Source organism: Synchiropus splendidus, chromosome 15, assembly GCF_027744825.2.
Source record: "Synchiropus splendidus isolate RoL2022-P1 chromosome 15, RoL_Sspl_1.0, whole genome shotgun sequence".
Taxonomy (NCBI): Eukaryota; Metazoa; Chordata; class Actinopteri; order Syngnathiformes; family Callionymidae; genus Synchiropus; species Synchiropus splendidus.
Genome location: NC_071348.1, coordinates 5,501,000 through 5,517,979, shown reverse-complemented (window position 1 = coordinate 5,517,979; position 16,980 = coordinate 5,501,000). Strand labels below are relative to the sequence as shown.

At 45.7% G+C, this 16,980-nt stretch overlaps 4 protein-coding genes and 1 long non-coding RNA gene across 9 annotated transcripts; 3 read left to right on the top strand and 2 right to left on the bottom strand.

Annotated features, from left to right (window-relative positions):
• Positions 1-51: 51 nt before the first annotated feature.
• Positions 52-6,763, bottom strand: LOC128772189 (tumor necrosis factor receptor superfamily member 5). 4 transcript variants are annotated; one of them, XM_053888355.1, is made up of 8 exons: positions 6,563-6,763; positions 6,007-6,132; positions 5,486-5,632; positions 5,329-5,419; positions 5,190-5,266; positions 4,967-5,080; positions 4,169-4,276; positions 52-215 (listed from the first exon to the last, which is right to left on the bottom strand). In XM_053888355.1, exons 1-8 carry the CDS (start codon positions 6,687-6,689, stop codon positions 103-105), a joined length of 903 nt encoding a protein of 300 aa, XP_053744330.1. In that variant the 5' UTR covers positions 6,690-6,763; the 3' UTR covers positions 52-102. The 4 variants fall into 4 exon arrangements, with proteins under 4 accessions (XP_053744330.1, XP_053744328.1, XP_053744329.1 ...); XM_053888353.1 differs by lacking the exon at positions 52-215 and adding an exon at positions 3,667-4,051; XM_053888354.1 differs by lacking the exon at positions 52-215 and adding an exon at positions 3,667-4,051 and having other exon boundaries at positions 4,178-4,276.
• On the top strand, positions 904-3,448 carry rbp5 (retinol binding protein 1a, cellular). The gene is made up of 4 exons (XM_053888357.1): positions 904-1,134; positions 1,776-1,960; positions 2,100-2,201; positions 3,069-3,448. Exons 1-4 carry the CDS (start codon positions 942-944, stop codon positions 3,120-3,122), a joined length of 534 nt encoding a protein of 177 aa, XP_053744332.1. The 5' UTR covers positions 904-941; the 3' UTR covers positions 3,123-3,448.
• On the top strand, positions 4,095-6,195 carry LOC128772192 (uncharacterized). Of its 2 annotated transcripts, none has more exons than XR_008416710.1 (3): positions 4,095-4,371; positions 4,999-5,244; positions 5,389-6,195. It is a non-coding gene; the product is annotated as an uncharacterized LOC128772192 (long non-coding RNA). The 2 variants fall into 2 exon arrangements; XR_008416709.1 differs by having other exon boundaries at positions 4,996-5,244.
• A 927-nt stretch (positions 6,764-7,690) lies between the features above and the next one.
• Positions 7,691-11,363, top strand: tapbpl (TAP binding protein like). Its single transcript, XM_053843891.1, has 9 exons — positions 7,691-7,879; positions 8,358-8,573; positions 8,639-8,899; positions 8,957-9,157; positions 9,230-9,397; positions 9,465-9,565; positions 9,626-9,851; positions 9,950-10,005; positions 10,271-11,363. Exons 1-9 carry the CDS (start codon positions 7,834-7,836, stop codon positions 10,358-10,360), a joined length of 1,365 nt encoding a protein of 454 aa, XP_053699866.1. The 5' UTR covers positions 7,691-7,833; the 3' UTR covers positions 10,361-11,363.
• LOC128746680 (synaptobrevin-like) lies at positions 11,354-16,699 on the bottom strand. The gene is made up of 5 exons (XM_053843892.1): positions 16,243-16,699; positions 14,837-14,975; positions 14,611-14,769; positions 14,386-14,437; positions 11,354-13,523 (listed from the first exon to the last, which is right to left on the bottom strand). Coding segments are annotated over exons 1-5 (369 nt in total). The 5' UTR covers positions 16,245-16,699; the 3' UTR covers positions 11,354-13,506.
• Positions 16,700-16,980: the final 281 nt, after the last annotated feature.

Genomic DNA, 16,980 nt, shown 5'->3' with positions numbered 1-16,980 from the left:
TTTTTCTGATTCAGTCTTCGTCGAAGTAGCAGAAACGCCTGAGTAACTGAAACACCATCACAGCTTGGCTGAGACACCGGTCTGAGTGAACATTTCTGCGGTCTAAAATGAACTTTTATTTTTGTTTTTATCGTTGTAACCATTTGGGATCAACCACTCTGAGGGATGGAACCAGAGGAGACCAGTGACGGGCTGCTCTGGACACACAAATGGACCTGGAAACAAGTTAGAAGAGTCAGAGATGAAGATACTGAGCTTGAAAAAAGAAGCTGTTAAAAGAGTGTCTGAGGCAAACATGGAGGAGTGTGGAGGCTGAGTTATAGGGAGGCCAGATGGTTTAGACTTGGGCCGAGTGTTGGACTGAGAGGGACGCAGGTGGAAGGACAGGAAGACTGTTAGAAAGAGGTCTATAAAAACAAGCCAGACATAATGTGGGTTCTTTTGCAGCAGATTTGTTTATCATCTCTATTAATTTCACTGTTAATAGATTAGTGATGAGTCGCAATTTCTGTTTGCTCTGCAGACGGCTGTTATCAGTGTTCAGCACTTTCCTGACTGAACTTTATCCTCTTCGGTTCAGAGAACACGGATTCAGGAAACTGATAAGAGAAGTGAGATGTTTGGAGCGGAAACATCCCTTTAATCTATAAATATATTTCATCGATGCCGGTTCTGACCTTCAACGAACGATGCGTGGCATCGACACCTTTCACCATTGCTATTTTCATATACTAACTCGAATGAAGATTACTCGATCACAAAGAAGCTGATTCGGAAAACCACACAAAACTCCCATTTTTGGTCGGTGAATCAGCTAATTTATTCACGCGGTGTCACCGGCTCGTTGGCACGTTTTCTGGCCGCCCACAGAGCGCGCTCCTCGGGTTACCCCGGCTCCGCCCCCTTGCTGATCCTCCGGGGAGTGACATGAGGGAAAATGAATGAACCTCCTCTTCGTGTTTCTTCTCCGAACAAACCCACGTCTCCGCCTGTTGCTCCATCAAGACTCCTGGAAAATCCCCAGCTGCAGCGACACTAAACTCCGAGCTCCGACCGAAATGTCCAAACCAGATTACTCGGGTGTTTATCATATGGTGGAGCAGAAGAATATGGACGAGTACCTCGCCGCTTTAGGTGAGTTTTGTTTTCCCCCGTTTTGTCTCTACTGCACATCTGTACGGTATCAACGGTCGGTTCGTGGCCACCCTACAACGCCTTGGAACATTCGGTTTCATCCGTTTAGTCGTTAGTTAATGTGCACATTCTGCTGGATTAAATAACATACATCACGCTGACCTCAGTTTGACCTCACCCCCGCCGCGCACACTCGAACTGGCGGGTCGTTAGCAAAGCGCAGAAATCATACAAACATTTCCAGGATTTGCGGTCGATGGGCGTCGTCATTCTCCTTCGTAGGCGACATAAACAAATAATTCGAATTCAACGGAATATGCTATTATGCAGTAGAAGCTGCATGTAGACTTTAGGATGGAAAGTGTAAAAGAAAAGGTTTAGGTTAATAATTTTTTTGATTATTATTTCTGTTTGTTTTCATGATACTTAGCTCAAGAACTATCATAAGACTAAAATATGATGACAATATAGAGAATGAATAAAGTTAGGACAGAAGCAAGAGCAGAAGGAAATATCAATTTTGTCATTTAAATAGGACCTCAGTGGTGGCGGTTGAGGGTCCACGTGGAGCCCTCACACCAGACTTTGCCTGGTCTCCAGGCTTCACTCAGCTCCCGCTGTTCTTCCTGTCGTCTCCTCAGATATCAACATCGCTCTGAGGAAGATCGTGTGTCTGCTGAGGCCCAGCAAAGACATCAGCCACGATCCCGCCTCGGGAGCCATGAAGATCCGAACCCTCACCACCTTCCGGAACTTCGACATGGACTTCACAATCGGACAAGAGTTCACGGAAGACCTGGGCCCCGTGGACGGCCGCAAATGTCAGGTGTGGTTGGTGGCCTCAGCCCCCTGCTGCTCTCAACAATGAGCACTGTTTGTTCAGGAGCAGCTTTGAAAGAACTGACACTTTTGCCCTCTGATAGTTTGGTCCGGCAGCTTAGCATGCTAATCACTTCTCTCTGCAGACGACGGTGAGCTGGGACGGAGACAAGCTGGTGTGTGTACAGAGGGGCGAGAAAGAGGGGCGGGGGTGGACACACTGGCTGGACAATGACCATCTGCATCTGGTGAGTTTTGGAGGAGCAGAACTTTCCTTTCTATACAGACAGACAGGCATCGCTGTTGCTTGTGATGCTAACTGTTCACAGCCACAGGATCTCTTCTCAGAAATCTATTTCAAAATGTCATTTACACCCATATTCAGGTTTGTTTCACCCAATATTATCAGCCGTCAGTTACTCACAGCACCTTCTCATTCAGTGTTTTGGATTTAGTCTCTATACAGACAGAAGACGTCAACTATATGAACTATGTAGCAAAGAAAATGTTGAATGAGTCTTAATAAGTTTTAGATTTTAGGTGATTCAGTGTAGCCTCAAACTCTCAGGCTTCTCAATGATGCAGTCCCCAGTTGGAAAAGCACATCACAGAATGCTAATCAGTGAGGGTTATCTGGCTATTTTAAGAAAGTAAAATATTATTTTACGCAGTTTTGTTTGCAACACTGTCCCACAATCATTCATAGCTCTGATGCCTTCAGTGAAATCATGGAAATTGAACCATTCCATTAGGTGTGTCCAAACTTTTGACATCAAAAACAAAGCATCGGTTCCACTCAAATCCTCTGAAAGGGATTTTGCAAAACCGTGTTGCATTCAGGAGCCGCACAGACAAACGCTTGTGAGAGAATCGTTCAAGTCGCTGCCAGGGAGGATCAGGCTTGGACACGGTGGATTCTGGAGGTTACACAAAGAGCGGAGGCTGATAAAGAGGGAGCAGAGGGAGGAGTGGACTAATGTGGGAGGAGGGAGGGGGGGTCAGAGAGAGGGTGGATGGTGTTTTGGCTAGTGTGTCTGTGATGTCTTGTTGATTCTCATTATTAAAGTCAGCCTCTCCCGCCTTCTTTTCTTCCCTTTGTCTCCCCCTCTCTGCAGGAGATGAGAGTGCAGGGTGTTGTTGCCAAGCAAGTCTTCAAGAAGGCCAACTGACTTCAGCAGAGAAGGAGCTCAGTCATTCCCAAACATGTTAGAATCACGCATGTACGGCGACGTAAGAGTGTCAGCGAACGCACCACTGTGAGCAGCTGCGCGGCGTCTCCGCTGCCTACTAAACTCTTGCTGTCCAAACAGAAGGTTCCTGCTGTGTTAATTCTAATTCCATCTTTATCAATGTCTCAGAAGGGAACTGCATTGATTCATCAGCTACTCTTAATATAACTAGGAACACGTTTATGTGATAAAATGTTTTTGTGTCTTATTGTGCCAACTATTCCATAATAATCAATTATCGCCAATAAAAGAAAATGGAAAATGTACCATTTGCTTCAAAATGTTTCTTTTGCCTCTAGTTTTCTTATTTTACTTTGAAAAACACTTTTTTTTGTCCCTATTATCCAGGTATTTTCATCTACCTTCTTTTGCTTCAAAATATCGTTTTTTTTTTGGCGTTCACAAGGTCTTTTTGTTTTCTAAAATTGTTTTACAGCCCTAATCTTTTTCAAATGAACAACCGTGAAACGGTAAATTTCCAATGTTTATTTCAGATTTTATTTGGCTTTTTCTATGAAAGGTAAAGGTTTTAACCATAAAACAAGAATTTATGTTGGAGGCCAGCAACTCCAACCAAAACAAAATATTCCTAAATATTTTTTATATTTTTTTTCCTAAAACAAAACGAGAATAATATGAAGCTAATACAAGTAAAGAAAACTGCAGTTCTTAATTCTGTCCGAAAGGTGTCAGCAAAGTCCACTTGTCTCAGGAACCGCTCCATTCGTCTTCTATCGGTTCAGACGTTGTTCTGGGTAGAAGCGGGCGCCCTGTCACGTGACCGTCGCTCGGTTCTGAAATCTCCAGCTGCGTGAAGCTGCGGTGCAGTTTGGGGCTGAGGCTGTCTGTGACGTCATCTGAAGTCAACCCTAACATCAAACCGGAGTCTGGAGTCAAAACCGTTCTGGCTACATGTGTCAACAATCAAACAAACAAACGAATACAAAATAAAAGAAAAAATAAAAAACAGCAGGTGCTGAAGTCACCTGGCTCACCGTGCGGGACCGCGCAGCTCTCCTGGCAGTGACCGTTCCTCTCTAAGGAGAAGAACGGTTCCGCTTGAGCTGTGTCCTCGAGTTGGACCGGAACATTTGCTGCACAGAAAGTGGACCACGTGACCCTCGGTAGCGTCCATGATTGTGAGACGTTTCAAGACAAAAACGGATCCTCACGGTTCATATATTTGAAGGTAAAACAGTCGTGTTGTTAACTGCTAACATGAGCAAGAATTAAGAGATTTCAGGCAAAAAAAATCCAAATAACAGATCGCAGCAAACGTTTCTAGTGTTGCAAGTAAAGTTTACGGATAAAATACGGCTCTTTTTTAATTATAAACGAAAGAAAATCCACCCTCTGTTTAACTAAACCCCTTCCTTGACATCATAATGTACATTGCTTGTTGTCTTGTTTTCAGGAAAAGGAAGAGTTTAATAAACTTCGGATATTAAACCAACAACTGTGACATGTGTGATGAGCTGCTTCAGAGTCTCCTGTGAGGCAAAGCTGTAACAACTTTACATTAAAGTTAACCACCAAAAAGCCAGTCAGTTATGAGAAACTGGGCGTTTGACCCATCTCTTTGGATGGTAATGGGTCGTAATCTGAAGAATCTGATGACGCAGGTTCCTGAGAAGCGTAGGATTTTTCCGGCGTTAACTCATGGTTACGTGATGAGGACAGGATGTGGTCGGAGATGTTGACATTTGCTATTTAAGTTGCGGGTGAGTGTTTGAGTTTAGAGACGCTGCTGTGATGCTGTTCAATTCGTGAGACTCATGACAAACCTGATGTGTCTCTGCGTTTTCTCCTCCAGCAGAAGAAGAAGAAGAGGAGGAGGACCAGCAGGAGGGTTAGGAGGAAGCCGGCCCACAAGCTGGCGGGGACCATCCACGGGCACACTGGAGGAGGAGGAGAGCCTCATGAGGGGATTCATCACCCTGCTGTGACCAACATTCACATCCATCCGTCCACCACTGTCACCCAACTCATCCGCTCTTCGTGACCAACATGTTTTCAAGTCTCCGCACATGGCGTCTTCACGTGACGTCCCTGCTGTTGCCAGGTGCCGCCCCACGTCCTCGCACCTGACACGACACATTTGAGCTGCTGAGATCAAACGAGAGGTTTTAGAAGGCCTCGATCTGACCTGGTGTGTGGTCTGCAGGCCGATAAGTCTGACGTGTTGCTGTACGTTCCCTGTCCACAGGGGGCGCACACTGTGTCGTTGGTGCGTGTCGCTGTGACAACAAAATGAGCGTCAAACCCAGATCCATTCATCGTGTTTCGTCATCAACAAGACCTACATGGAACTTTGACCCCTTGGCCAGGAGGACAGCTGGTCACCGGACGGCAGATGTCACAGTCAGGCGACGCACAGTAGAAGCGGGACTCACACTGGCACACCCGGTTAGTCTGAGGCCGACATTCCTCTAAGACCCTCAGGTGGTTGGCTGAAAAGTCACAAGGCTGGTGTGAAGTGTACAATTCTCCCAGAGCTAAAATACTGCATATGGTCACACAAACATGGCAACACAGACTTGCTCTTTTCAGACTCTTATCCATACATAAACCATGAGAAAAAAAATTAAATACAATGTCGTAATCTAAAATGTCAGAGTCGTGAGTCATCCCAGCGCTACTTCAAATTCATCCTGTCACTTTCATAAAATTCAAGTCAAACGAAGAGCCTCTTCTCATTTCGGCTGCACCTGAACGCATCCTCCCAACAAGGGATTTTGTGAACAGGGGAGCGTGAATGATGTGGAATATTAAGAGCAAAAATGGAAGATATGAGACAGACAATGTCTTCATTGGAGGAGCTTACAGGGATAACACCGACGGCACACCAGGCATTTGCTCATGCTGTTCTTGGTGGTTGTGAAGCGTCCATCTCCGCACTCCTGGCACTGAGTCGTCTCCCTGTCTGTGCACTCTTTTGCTAGGCGTGTTCCTGAGGAGAGGCAGATAAAGTATGTTTCCAATACACACTCTTGTTCCTCCTACTGAACCAGACATTCGGAGCCACAATTGTAAACACTTGACTGTTCCTTTTCATAATAAAGTCAAGAGAATCAGTTGTGAGCCTCAAGCACTTCCTGATGGAGCTTTGAGAAATACTTAAACTTCATGTTATTCATCACAAGAGGTTAAACCCGGGGAAAGGGACTCCCGTCTGCTCTCTACAGAACACATCAGAAGACTCCCTTACAGAAGAACCTGGGTTTGGAGCCTCCAGGAGAAATGTTCTCAATTTCTAAAGCCAAGCTGCGTGTGGCTGGATGAGCCAGAGCCACCACAGACACGCTGCGGTACCACACCTCCAGAGGCAAGCTCCGACTCCACGGCAATGCTGAAATGACCATAAGCAGCGGCGCACTGACCTGCTGGGCACTTTTCACAGCAGCGTCCGTTCTGGTTCAGGTACTGGTCCTCCTTGGAGCACCGCATGGTCGACAATTCCTCCTCAGCTTTCAGGATTCCTGAGCTCTCGCTGAGTTTTCTGAACATCTGAGCTGGAAAAACCCAGTACTCTGCTTGTGCGTCAGTTTCTGTCTCCCCTCACTTCCTTCCTGGCGTTACTCTCTGCTGCGCACAACTCACTCACGACGACTTGGCCCATAACACTGCACCCTTCCCGCCCTCCCATTGTTTTCACTCCACCACAGGACCGTTATTAAAAGGGAAATTGAGAAAAGAATAGTACGATATTTCCACTTCCCTTTTCACTCATCATCACACGCTGGACTCGGTGTGTTTCCTGTTGATATAATCTTTTATTAGTGCTTATTCAGGAGATCTACTTTTTTTCCATTTAAGCAAATTTGTGGTGCAAAAAGTATTTCATGCAAACAGGCTGTAAAGTAGTTAAATATATGGGATATTTAGAATGAAGCATATTTATATTCATTTTTTATTTGGTTCACTCATTTTGTGGGGTTTCACAAACACATTTATGAATCTCATTCTTGCATCATCCTTTAATCGAGTAATTTAATAAGAAAGGATTTTTCTATTTTTTCCCCTTTATTTTCATTTTATTTATTTAATTAGTTTAGATTTGATGATGGATAACTAATCGACTCCACTTCTGACGCTCTGCTATAATAATATAAAATGCCTTGTAATCACGTTCATCAGCACATTATTTATATTGTATTTATATTATAATATTTATTTTCACCACTACCGGTCAAAATAGTTCAATTGAAGTTAAATAAGCGATGCTCGTTTGATGCCCGCTAGTGGCCTCTAGTGCTCATCTCTGGAAGTACACGCTTTAACATCGCGTGTTTATCGAAATGTATCGTTTTGTCGAGATGCATATGTCATTATTTTGATCGTGAAAATTGCCCTCACCGCACCTTGCACTGTTACGTTTCCACCTCACACCAGTACACGAAATAGAAAGATGCGTTTTGATTGGCTCGCCGTTTCAGACAACGCGCATGCGCTCCAGGTCGACGTTGTTCCATTTAGAATTATAAATATTCTTGAAACATTTTTTTTTTAATTATCGGGCCATTTTGAGTCAGTGATGGCAAAGTGAGTCGTGGTTCAGTTGTTGAAGAATAAAAAAAAAAGGTGTTGATATCCCAGTGTCTCAAAATCAAAAGTGAAAGTGGACTGACGTGTAAAAAAAGCATTAAGCACGATGCTGATGGTCGTCTTGTTTGTGTCTTTGGTGACGGTTGTCTCCGGTAAGAAGCTTTTTGAAAACTTGATGGTGTTTCAGGGACAGTTGCCGTTACAGCTTGTCTAGAAAACTACTGTTCTTTAAATGTAAATTTACAGATTCAAATGCGAAAGTAAAAGCGGATTCTTTATAACGCAACAGGCGGGATTTAAGCGTCAAGTGTTTTTGGAATTTATATTCTGATCAGTCGGAGATGTGGGCCTTGTCCATCTGGACCTGTTTTAATGGTCATTCCCGGCCTACAGTGGTCAGTACTGGTGGGGGGTACAGGGTTTGAGCCCTGGTGGCAGATAAGAGCAGGTGAAAGAGACACGGTTTGAAGCACTTTCACCCTGTGATGAGGTTCTCTGAAGGTTAGAGTTGCAAAGGTCAAGCTGAGTCAGCTGACAGGGATCATGATGCGCCTCCCGCCCCTGAGGTGGTGGTTGTGGAGGAGAGTCTGTGGCTGAGATCTGACTGGTTTCTCCCGCTCTGTCCGTCAGCGGCTAGCGTTGCCGACGTGGTTCTGTCCTGCAGTCTGGTGGAGGAGGCGTCTGCGCTGGGAGGCCGGGGGGGCACAGGCTCCCCCTTCAGCCGGACTCCCGCCACGCTCATCTTAAAAGACGTCCCGGTGTCATCCGAGGAAGACACGGAAACCCTCACTCCCTTCGTTCCTCCGTCTGTCCCAGACCCAGCTGCCATCATGTTCGAGACCAAAGGTTCAACCCCTGCCGTCTTCTGGTTTCCTTGAATGACCTTTGACCCCCGTGTCTCTCTGCAACAGTGAGCTCACCACAGATTCCAAACGTGGAGGTTCTGCTGCACGCAGACTGCCACGACCTGGAGGTGGCGTGTGAGATCAGCAGCTACTCCCCTCGAGGCGCCGCCGATCGCCCAGGAGCTCACTTCTTCATGGCGTCCATCAACGTAGGAGAGGACTTCAGCAGCACGCTGATCCTGCAGACGCTGCCACCCGCAGACTCGGCCATGGTGCACCCCCGACTGGCTCTGCCGCTCACCCGCGCGGGAACTTTGCTGACTGAAGGTGAGCGCTGAAGTCTGTGTCTCTGGTCTGCTCTCATCTGCCATTTCACTCCTCCAGTGGTTTTCCTGATGTTCACGCACACCGTGTCTGTTCCGGGGTCGGTGAGGGGGGACGCTCACCTTCACTGCGGCTTCCTGCAGAAGGACAAACCCTCGGTGCAAGAGGTGGAGGTGGAGTGGCGACTGCAGCACCGCGGGAGAGGTGTGAGGATCCTGGAGGCGAAGGCGAGGTCGGACAGTCTGGAGGGAGGCTCCAACGGTAGGATACTTCCACTCCTGACACTTCCTGTTCATGACCCCCTCAGTACCAAACCCCACTTCCTGTCTGCAGTGAACATCAAGCGGAGCGACTCCAGCATCGACGCCGCGCAGGTCATCAGCGAGGGCAACGCGTCCCTGTCTCTGTCCGGGCTGAAGGTGTCCGACCAGGGCACCTACATCTGCTCTGTGGCTGCGGGCCAGTTCTACGGCCAGCAAGTGGTCCAGCTGCGCATCAGCCGTACGTATCTCCTCCCCCGTGGATCCTGCTCTGCTCCGTCCTTCATGGTCCGTGTGTGGGTCCCCAGAGCCGCCGGCTGTGTCCCTCTCCGAAGATGCCCTGGTTCAGAGTGGCTCGCTGCAGACGCTCACCTGCAACTGCCGCAGATATTTCCCGCTGGACGTCCAGGTCCGTTTCTGTGATGCTGCTGGGCTACTTATAAGAGTCTGATGGGTGCTGCATCTGCAGATGGAGTGGTCCTCTCAGGCTCCGACAGACCCGGAGCCGCTGGTCCTAGCAGACCAGGGTTCTCTGTCCAGCCATCAGCAGCACGGAGACGGAACCTTCACTCTGTCGTCTCGCCTCACTGTGAGCGCCGAAGTCCCCGCCGGAACCAAACTCACCTGCACCGTGTCTCACGCCGCTCTGGATTCTCCCGTCTCCGTCAGTCTGCTGGTGCAAGCTGCAGATGCAGGTCTGTCCACAGCTCTGTTTTGTCTCCATCTACTGGCTGAACTGGTGCATTGCAGAATAGCGTCTGAAACTCTAAAGTTCACTGCTTCCATCCCACAGTGAACTACCTCGGGATCCTGGGCTTCCTGATCATCACCGGGCTTTTCTTCTACCAGGTGATCAAATAAGAAAAGTGTCAGGGTGGACCCTTTACTTAACTGCCACCGAGGGCAGAGGGTTCGAGGGCGACTTGTCCGCAGCTCATAAAGGAAGCTCAGGCCTTCACTCCTTGTCCTTCACACTTGAAGGAAGTATACTTTATATCTGTGCTTCTTGTTCCTTAATTATTTGCTCTGGTGATAAAAAGAAACAATACAATTACATCTGGGACTAGATTCATGAAATCATAATTCATCCATCCAAATGACATTTCTCTCTCAGTTTTCTTATTTCAGTCACCGACTCCTGGTGCACCACGTCATACAATATGTTCTCATCAGCAAAACGTCCGTGATGAAGGCGACCAAATGAGCTTGGAAAATGTATATTTAAGACGTGATCTGATCTGTCAAATAATGATTTGCGATTAATCGCGATTAATTAATTAACGCCTAAAACTAACAAGATAAACATTTTTAATCTACATCACAACCCATATTTTTAATATACAATTTGAAGCTTGAACTCAAAATAAAACATTTTATTTTATTTTATTTTATTTTATTTTTATTTATTTATTTTTTATTTTATTTTATATATATATATATATATATATAATTTTTTTTTTTTTTTTTTTTCAGAATGTTGTGTTTAAGAAAATTGAATTTGTTTTTTTTTGTTGTTTATTTTTTCAATGTACTGTGAAACACTGGAAGAACCAGTCCAAGAGACAATAGGTTACGAGTTGCTTGCTCAAGTTCTGAACTCGAGACCCGTTCATGGAGGCAGCGTTGTGATTTACATCTCGGGAAAGATTTTACCTACAACTCCAACATAAACAAATAACTCAGCTTTGGCCTGTAGATCCTTCTTTTTCAATTGCTACTTTCTGTGATAAGAACGAAACCATTCATGTAGAAATAAAGGCTTTTTTTGCCCCTGCAAATGACTCTCCAGCTGAGGATCTAAATGACACAACTGGACCTGTAAACCTGAAGTCTTGTCTCCTTTGAGCCTCTGGTCTGGATGAATGTGAACTTTAGATGCCAGTGAGAAGTGATCATATGACACCCTTCATGTCGATCCGCGTGCTCACAGAATAACAGGTTTTATTTAGATTATCAGGCCGTGTTGAGTAATGAGGAGAGAAAGATAGGTGTTCTGGATCCGAATCCTTTTGAAGGATAACCAGGGGCATCACTGGCTCCTGCTGTCCAATTGAGCTCATGACATCTGCACTATTGCAGAACAGATATCTATTTTGGTGAAGGTGGAAATGAGCTGGGCTCTCTGTGTCCGTTGCTGGTTTTGTTGTGTATTGTGTCCCTGCCTCTGCCTATTGAATAAAGACGTCGGACCCAGTCGTGTTGACCATATCTTTATTAGCATCAGCAAAAGTGGTAAACATGCACCTACTCTTTTCTCCCAGTTGCGCTTCTCACTGCATTTCAAAACCCTTTTAACGTCCTGAAATGTCCCAGGTTACACATTATGGACCCGATCCGTGGTCGGGAACCGACAAACATGGCGCCAGATGACTTCACCACTGCATGAGCCAAGAAATCTGGCAAACTCTTGAGCTTGGTTGCAGGAGTGTGACGGCCCTCGAACCGTCGACATGGAGGGGAAAGACTCATCGGCAGTTAAGACTCAGATGTGGCAGGTACAGGTCAAATCATCTGAACTCAAGTTGCCTCTCAAAGGTTTGTCAGATTTACTTGGACTCGACAAGCGGACGCTGATCCAGACGCCGCTACATTCATCAGTCTATGGCTGAGAGCATGAAGCTCCACGGCACCGTGGCGTCGGCTCCGTCGGGTGCAAACATCGTGCAGGTACAACCAACGAGAAACGCTGCTCTTTCATCACTCCCTGAATTACTGCTCATCTGGACCGAACAATGAACTCGGGCTGCGTCACTCTTGAAATTACAAACACACAGAGAGCTTGTTGCTAATAAACAGAGCTGTTGTATTTCTAGAATTAATTCACGTGGTTTATCGCTACTTTTCGCATGTTCAGGGGTGAAGATGAACATGCAGGTGATGGTGAGACAGATGTGACTGTTTTCTGGTCAGTAAGTTTTTAAACAACATAATTTAGCTTGCAGTCTATAATCCACCAGCTATGGCACAAAGTTGTCACCAACTTTAAAGTCTGCTTTTGAAAAACTTGCTCCCTAAAAAGTCCTTTGCTCAGATACGTCTTTACAGTAACTACAGTTTCATATCAAATGTACTCACCCTCGCACTGATTCTCCTCTCTGTGTTTTGCTATCTGCTCTTTCCCTACCTAATGTTTTATAAACAACACATTTATTTGCAAAAGACATTCAGTAAAAGCTGGACACAACCATGCTAACTATGCTAACAATGGCTGCTGGAAATGAATGGAACATTACTTCAACTTTCATTATTATGATCTACCTGTCAATTTGGCTGTAAATAAATGAATGAAAAAACAAATCATTTCAAGGTCAAGCTAGCCATCAATGTATTTAAAATTAAGGCTGTCATTCACCGCACTGAAGCAGAGTTTACTCACGATTAATCTCAAATTAATCTCACTTTTTGATTGGCAGATTTGCTCAACAATTTTGCTCCGAAACACGCTAAATGCAAAACATTGTAAACATGACTGGCCACTCCTCAGTTGATAAAATCCTCCTACATTTAGAACAGGAACAAAAAGTGCGATTGATTGTGAGTTAACTCTGCTTCAGTGCGATTAATCAAGATTAAAAATGTATCCTATCATTGACAGCCCTATTTAAAGTATGATGTCATAACTACCTTAGCTATTCTTAAGTTGCTAATATGTGGTACTTAAATACTAGGGACCATTTTACTGTCTTTAAAAAAGCACCAGCTAGCATGGATGCTTACTACGCTAACTCCTAAAGATATTTCTTCTCAAATCAATATTAGCTTTCAAAAAAGAGTAGAGCTGCTTACTTACAAAAAATTGTTTTGCACATGTTGCTGTTCGTTGGCGATGAAGTTTTCGCTACCGTATTTTATATTTTAGATGCTTGTGATAGATAAATACAGACATAGAATTGACCGGGATGGTTTTGCGCAGTCATGCTAATTATGCTAGCAACCCATTTGACGTAAACAAGTGGTTTTTTTTTTTATTGCTCCCTGAAAGGTTTTCTTAAAGAAAAGGTGACGTTCATTCCGAAGCTAACAGACAGGATGACTGGGTGGTTAGCGGTGTTAGCGGTGTTAGTCGACAGCATCACAAATGAAAGGTTTTCATGAGTCACTTTGGCATATTCAGAAACACACTCCTCCCTTCCTTACCGAGTCGAGCGCAAGAGATTCTCTCCGCCCGTCTTTTAACCATCAATAATTCATGAGGTGGGAAACAGGGGAAGACGACAACAAGGAAAAGAAGGCGGATGAGTGTCCTCTGATGGGTCGATGTGAAGAGAGGGAGGGGAGGAGCTGCAGCTTTTTGTTTTCCTCTTTCCCATCTTTTTCAAGTCCATATGCAACTGTTGGGGCAGGCGGAGCTCAGTAGAAGAAGTACACTGTGGAGGACGGAGGGAGGCTTTTAGACTAATGAGTCACGCTGATCCCGCTGACTCAGCTCACTCTGGAGCGATTGCAAATCTCGAAGCGCCAAACATCAGGAGTGTCACACTCGATCAGGCAAAATTGAAGCAGTCAACACCCGAGTCAACAGAAAAGCAGACTCCATTTTGTTGGCGGCTACTGTTAGCATCAAGCTTCTCAGTGGTTATAGCATTCAGGAAGGTTATCGGCACCAATAGCTGGACCGATCCATCCATGAGCCCAAATATCCTTTGCATGGCATGTGGCAACGCCTTGGTGATTTCACACTGGCGCCTAGTTTCTTTATTTATGTCAATATTTTTGCCGATAAAAGCTTAATGTTTTATTCAAGCCAAAGTAGTTGTACACATCTTCAGTGATGGGGTATTATTACATGTCAGTATTGAGCAGCCACAAACATTATTGACCGCTGTTTGAGTGACAGTTAGTACATGCCCCAGTAACTCAAGACAAACAGTGACTCACGCTTCAGTATATCGCAGATTTTTTTTGCTATATCATTGGATACTTCTGCTCATAGATAATTGTTTTTAGATCCAAATTATTTTTCTAATAGAAAATCACAGAATACTGTGATATTTTCCAGATGAATCAGTGTTATCTCTGTTTCCACCTGAGGGCCACATGAATAGACGTGGGGGTCGGACTTGGCCCCAGGGCCTCGAGTTGGGCTCCGCAGATTTGTAACCCTCCACGATGTAAAGGCAGCACTACGGAAGTCAGTGTTAGCGTCTTTTAGCTTAGAAGCTAGCAGCTATTGTGTTGACACAACTGGCAGTTCATCATCAAAGGGTTGGAACGAAAGCTGTTACTTACAGAATATAATTCCCACCACGATCACTCCAATGATGCCCATCATGATCATCATCTGGAGAGAAGGAAACAATAAAACATTCAGTAATATTGCGATATGTGAACAGAAGACAGAGCAGCTCACGTTTGGCTGCATGTGCAGCTACGCTCAAGAGACAGATGTTTTTGTTTGAACTGACAATACATAAAGCTTCAAACTGGGATGAAACACACACACGCTGCACCCACCTTGCAGTTCTTCCACCAGTACTTGTTCTTTAGTTTGGCTGCGCAGCTCTCAAACTGTGAGGCTCCGGCCTGCAGAGCGTCCGCTCTATCATCCAGCTCCGACAGCTTCTGGTCCCTTTCCAAAACCTTGTCCACGTTCACCCGCATGATGTCCACCACCTAGGGGCAGCAGAGGGCGGCGCGTCAGGGCGGCATCCCTTAGAATGATGGAGAAAGCTACGCTCACCTCCTCCACTTGAGCCTGCGTCTGCTGTAGCCTGCGGTTGCTGCTGGTGTTGGGGGGTGCTGGAGGGGCACCCGGGGCTCCCTCCGCACCAGGCGCCCCGGGGGGTCCAGCAGGGGGAGCAGCAGCATCTGGAGCTGACCTGGAAAACATTTGGGTGTGAGGAGTTCTTCTGAGACCATCTGCAAGATGGTGTGTTCAGATGTGTTCAGTCAGACAGTTCAGGCTTTCAATTACTGTACTAGTTTAGTTTTTAACATAAACCTGATTTATGACTGGAAAGCGCCATCCACTGGGTTAGTCAGGAATAGTTTGTAAGCTTAACTCACGATAAATTCAAATGTTGAGGTAAGAAAAAACAATGTCGCAGATCACCAACTTTTATGTTTTCAGTCGGGGGGTTTTATAAGTTTTTAATAATTGTTGGCCTTAAAATGTGTGTATGTCAATTCTAAATAACATAAGTCGGTGAGAAGGAAGAAGCTCTGGAAGATGAACCACTGTCACTGTAGCTTCATCTTCAGAACAAGGCGAGATAAAAGCTAGTAAAAATTGTAAACATGATTTTTATTTAAGCATCAAAGCATTCTCTCATTTAATGGAATTTTATGAATAAAGAAAAAAAATTAAATCCGTGTGAAGAAACTATTTTTAAAAAGCGATAATTCTGCTCTAGAGACACGTAAAATTCAGAAATGCGAATATTAACCTCATAACTAGAAAAGGCAGTGCAATCCGCACTTTGCCCACTAGGCGGCGCGTGATTTATGTTTACATGGATTCAGCCATCGGGGTTATAATTTGAGATTAATCCCAGACAATGTTTCATAAACATCATCTCCAAATGCGTCAATCAAGCCTTGATATTATGACCACCTGCCCGCTGCGCCTCACACCAGATCTGCTGCTGCGCTATGGTTGTTTGGGCAGAGGTCAGGGGCCAGTGTAGGGTCTCTGCGCTCTTTCTGAGCATGGCGGGTACTGACCACAGCAGACGGGAAACACCCCTCAGAGCTGCAGGCAGCAGGGGTCCTGTATCAGGAGGCGTCAGGGAGTGAAGGGGGAGCAGGGAGGAGGGTGAGTCATTTGGTGGGTGAAGATGGGCCCCCACTCTTCCATTCACCTTCTACACATCTGACTCCGTCAAACTGCTGAATAATCATGTTTGGTTCTGATTTAAAGTTGCGAACATCATCGGCTCCTTCAGCAGCTCGAGACAAACAGCAGCCGCTCTAATCACTTATTGATGCGGAGAGGTTTTTTTTTCGCTTGCGTCAGCAGAAAGCAGTGAAGCTGAATGAGTCCAACTGCCGCCCGGATACAAGAACGCAGCCTGCGCGTGAATGTAAAGCGCCTGGTCCGAAGCTTCTGGTAGATTCTGGTGAAGAAAATTCTTGTGCGGTACTCACATCTTCTACGCAGCTGTGGAGTCCGTCGCTGGGGAAGTAGAGCCGGCGGGACAGAAACTAGCGCAGGACTTTTGACGCAGTGGCTCCTGCTTCTGGGCTGCTTTTCTCTAAGCGTCGCAACAGTGAGCACCTCCGAGCAGGAAGTGGAGGGAAGGAAGGAAGGAGTGAAAGGAAAGAAGCAGGTTCTTTAAATCCACTCGGCGCTGATCCGAGGATGCTGCTGCCTCTCATCCAGATGTTGGCGGAGCTCTCTCTCTCTCTCTCTCTCTCGGAGCGAGTGTAGCTGCAGCAGTAATGCGTCTCTCCTCTCTCCTCCACTTGGACTGGTAACGACAGTGCGGTACCTCTCCCGTCCTCCCCCCTCCTCCTCCCCCTCTCGCTACTCTCCACACTTTGCAGTGCTGCAGCTGGATGAGGTCGGACGACACTGCGGTACGTGGATCATCCACACGCAAATCTTCCCCCTCAAATCCTGTCGATTCGAACCTTCACCAATAAATGTAAAGAAAATAACCTGACACAGCAGAAAGGAAGTGGGCGTTGCCTCACTCACGACTCACCACTAGGGCGTAATAGACGCTTGTTTTTTTCTGGTTAATACTACGCTGGGAACTTCGGATGATGATTTTTTACTAACGATTCTTTTTGACCCACCGATAACCGTTTAAAAAAATATTATTTGTTGTCTAATAACATCATTCATTGTGGGTGTTTACATTTTTTTCGAGCGGACATTAT

Excerpts from the sequence above, each read along its gene's own strand:
- tapbpl (XM_053843891.1), top strand. The coding sequence starts at position 7,834 with ATGCTGATGGTCGTCTTGTTTGTGTCTTTGGTGACGGTTGTCTCCG. Across the intron at positions 7,880-8,357 it reads TTTGGTGACGGTTGTCTCCG|CGGCTAGCGTTGCCGACGTG; the intron begins GTAAGAAGCTTT and ends TCTGTCCGTCAG. Across the intron at positions 10,006-10,270 it reads CCGGGCTTTTCTTCTACCAG|TTTTCTTATTTCAGTCACCG; the intron begins GTGATCAAATAA and ends TTTCTCTCTCAG.
- LOC128746680 (XM_053843892.1), bottom strand. Across the intron at positions 14,770-14,836 it reads CGCAGGCTCAAGTGGAGGAG|GTGGTGGACATCATGCGGGT; the intron begins GTGAGCGTAGCT and ends TGCTGCCCCTAG. Across the intron at positions 14,438-14,610 it reads ACTGGTGGAAGAACTGCAAG|ATGATGATCATGATGGGCAT; the intron begins GTGGGTGCAGCG and ends CCTTCTCTCCAG.
- LOC128772189 (XM_053888353.1), bottom strand. The coding sequence starts at position 6,689 with ATGTTCAGAAAACTCAGCGAGAGCTCAGGAATCCTGAAAGCTGAGGAG. Across the intron at positions 5,633-6,006 it reads GTGCCGTCGGTGTTATCCCT|CCAACCACCTGAGGGTCTTA; the intron begins GTAAGCTCCTCC and ends GTGACTTTTCAG. Across the intron at positions 5,420-5,485 it reads CCAAGGGGTCAAAGTTCCAT|CGACACGCACCAACGACACA; the intron begins GTAGGTCTTGTT and ends TTGTTGTCACAG.
- rbp5 (XM_053888357.1), top strand. The coding sequence starts at position 942 with ATGAACCTCCTCTTCGTGTTTCTTCTCCGAACAAACCCACGTCTCCGC. Across the intron at positions 1,135-1,775 it reads CGAGTACCTCGCCGCTTTAG|ATATCAACATCGCTCTGAGG; the intron begins GTGAGTTTTGTT and ends TCGTCTCCTCAG. Across the intron at positions 1,961-2,099 it reads TGGACGGCCGCAAATGTCAG|ACGACGGTGAGCTGGGACGG; the intron begins GTGTGGTTGGTG and ends TTCTCTCTGCAG.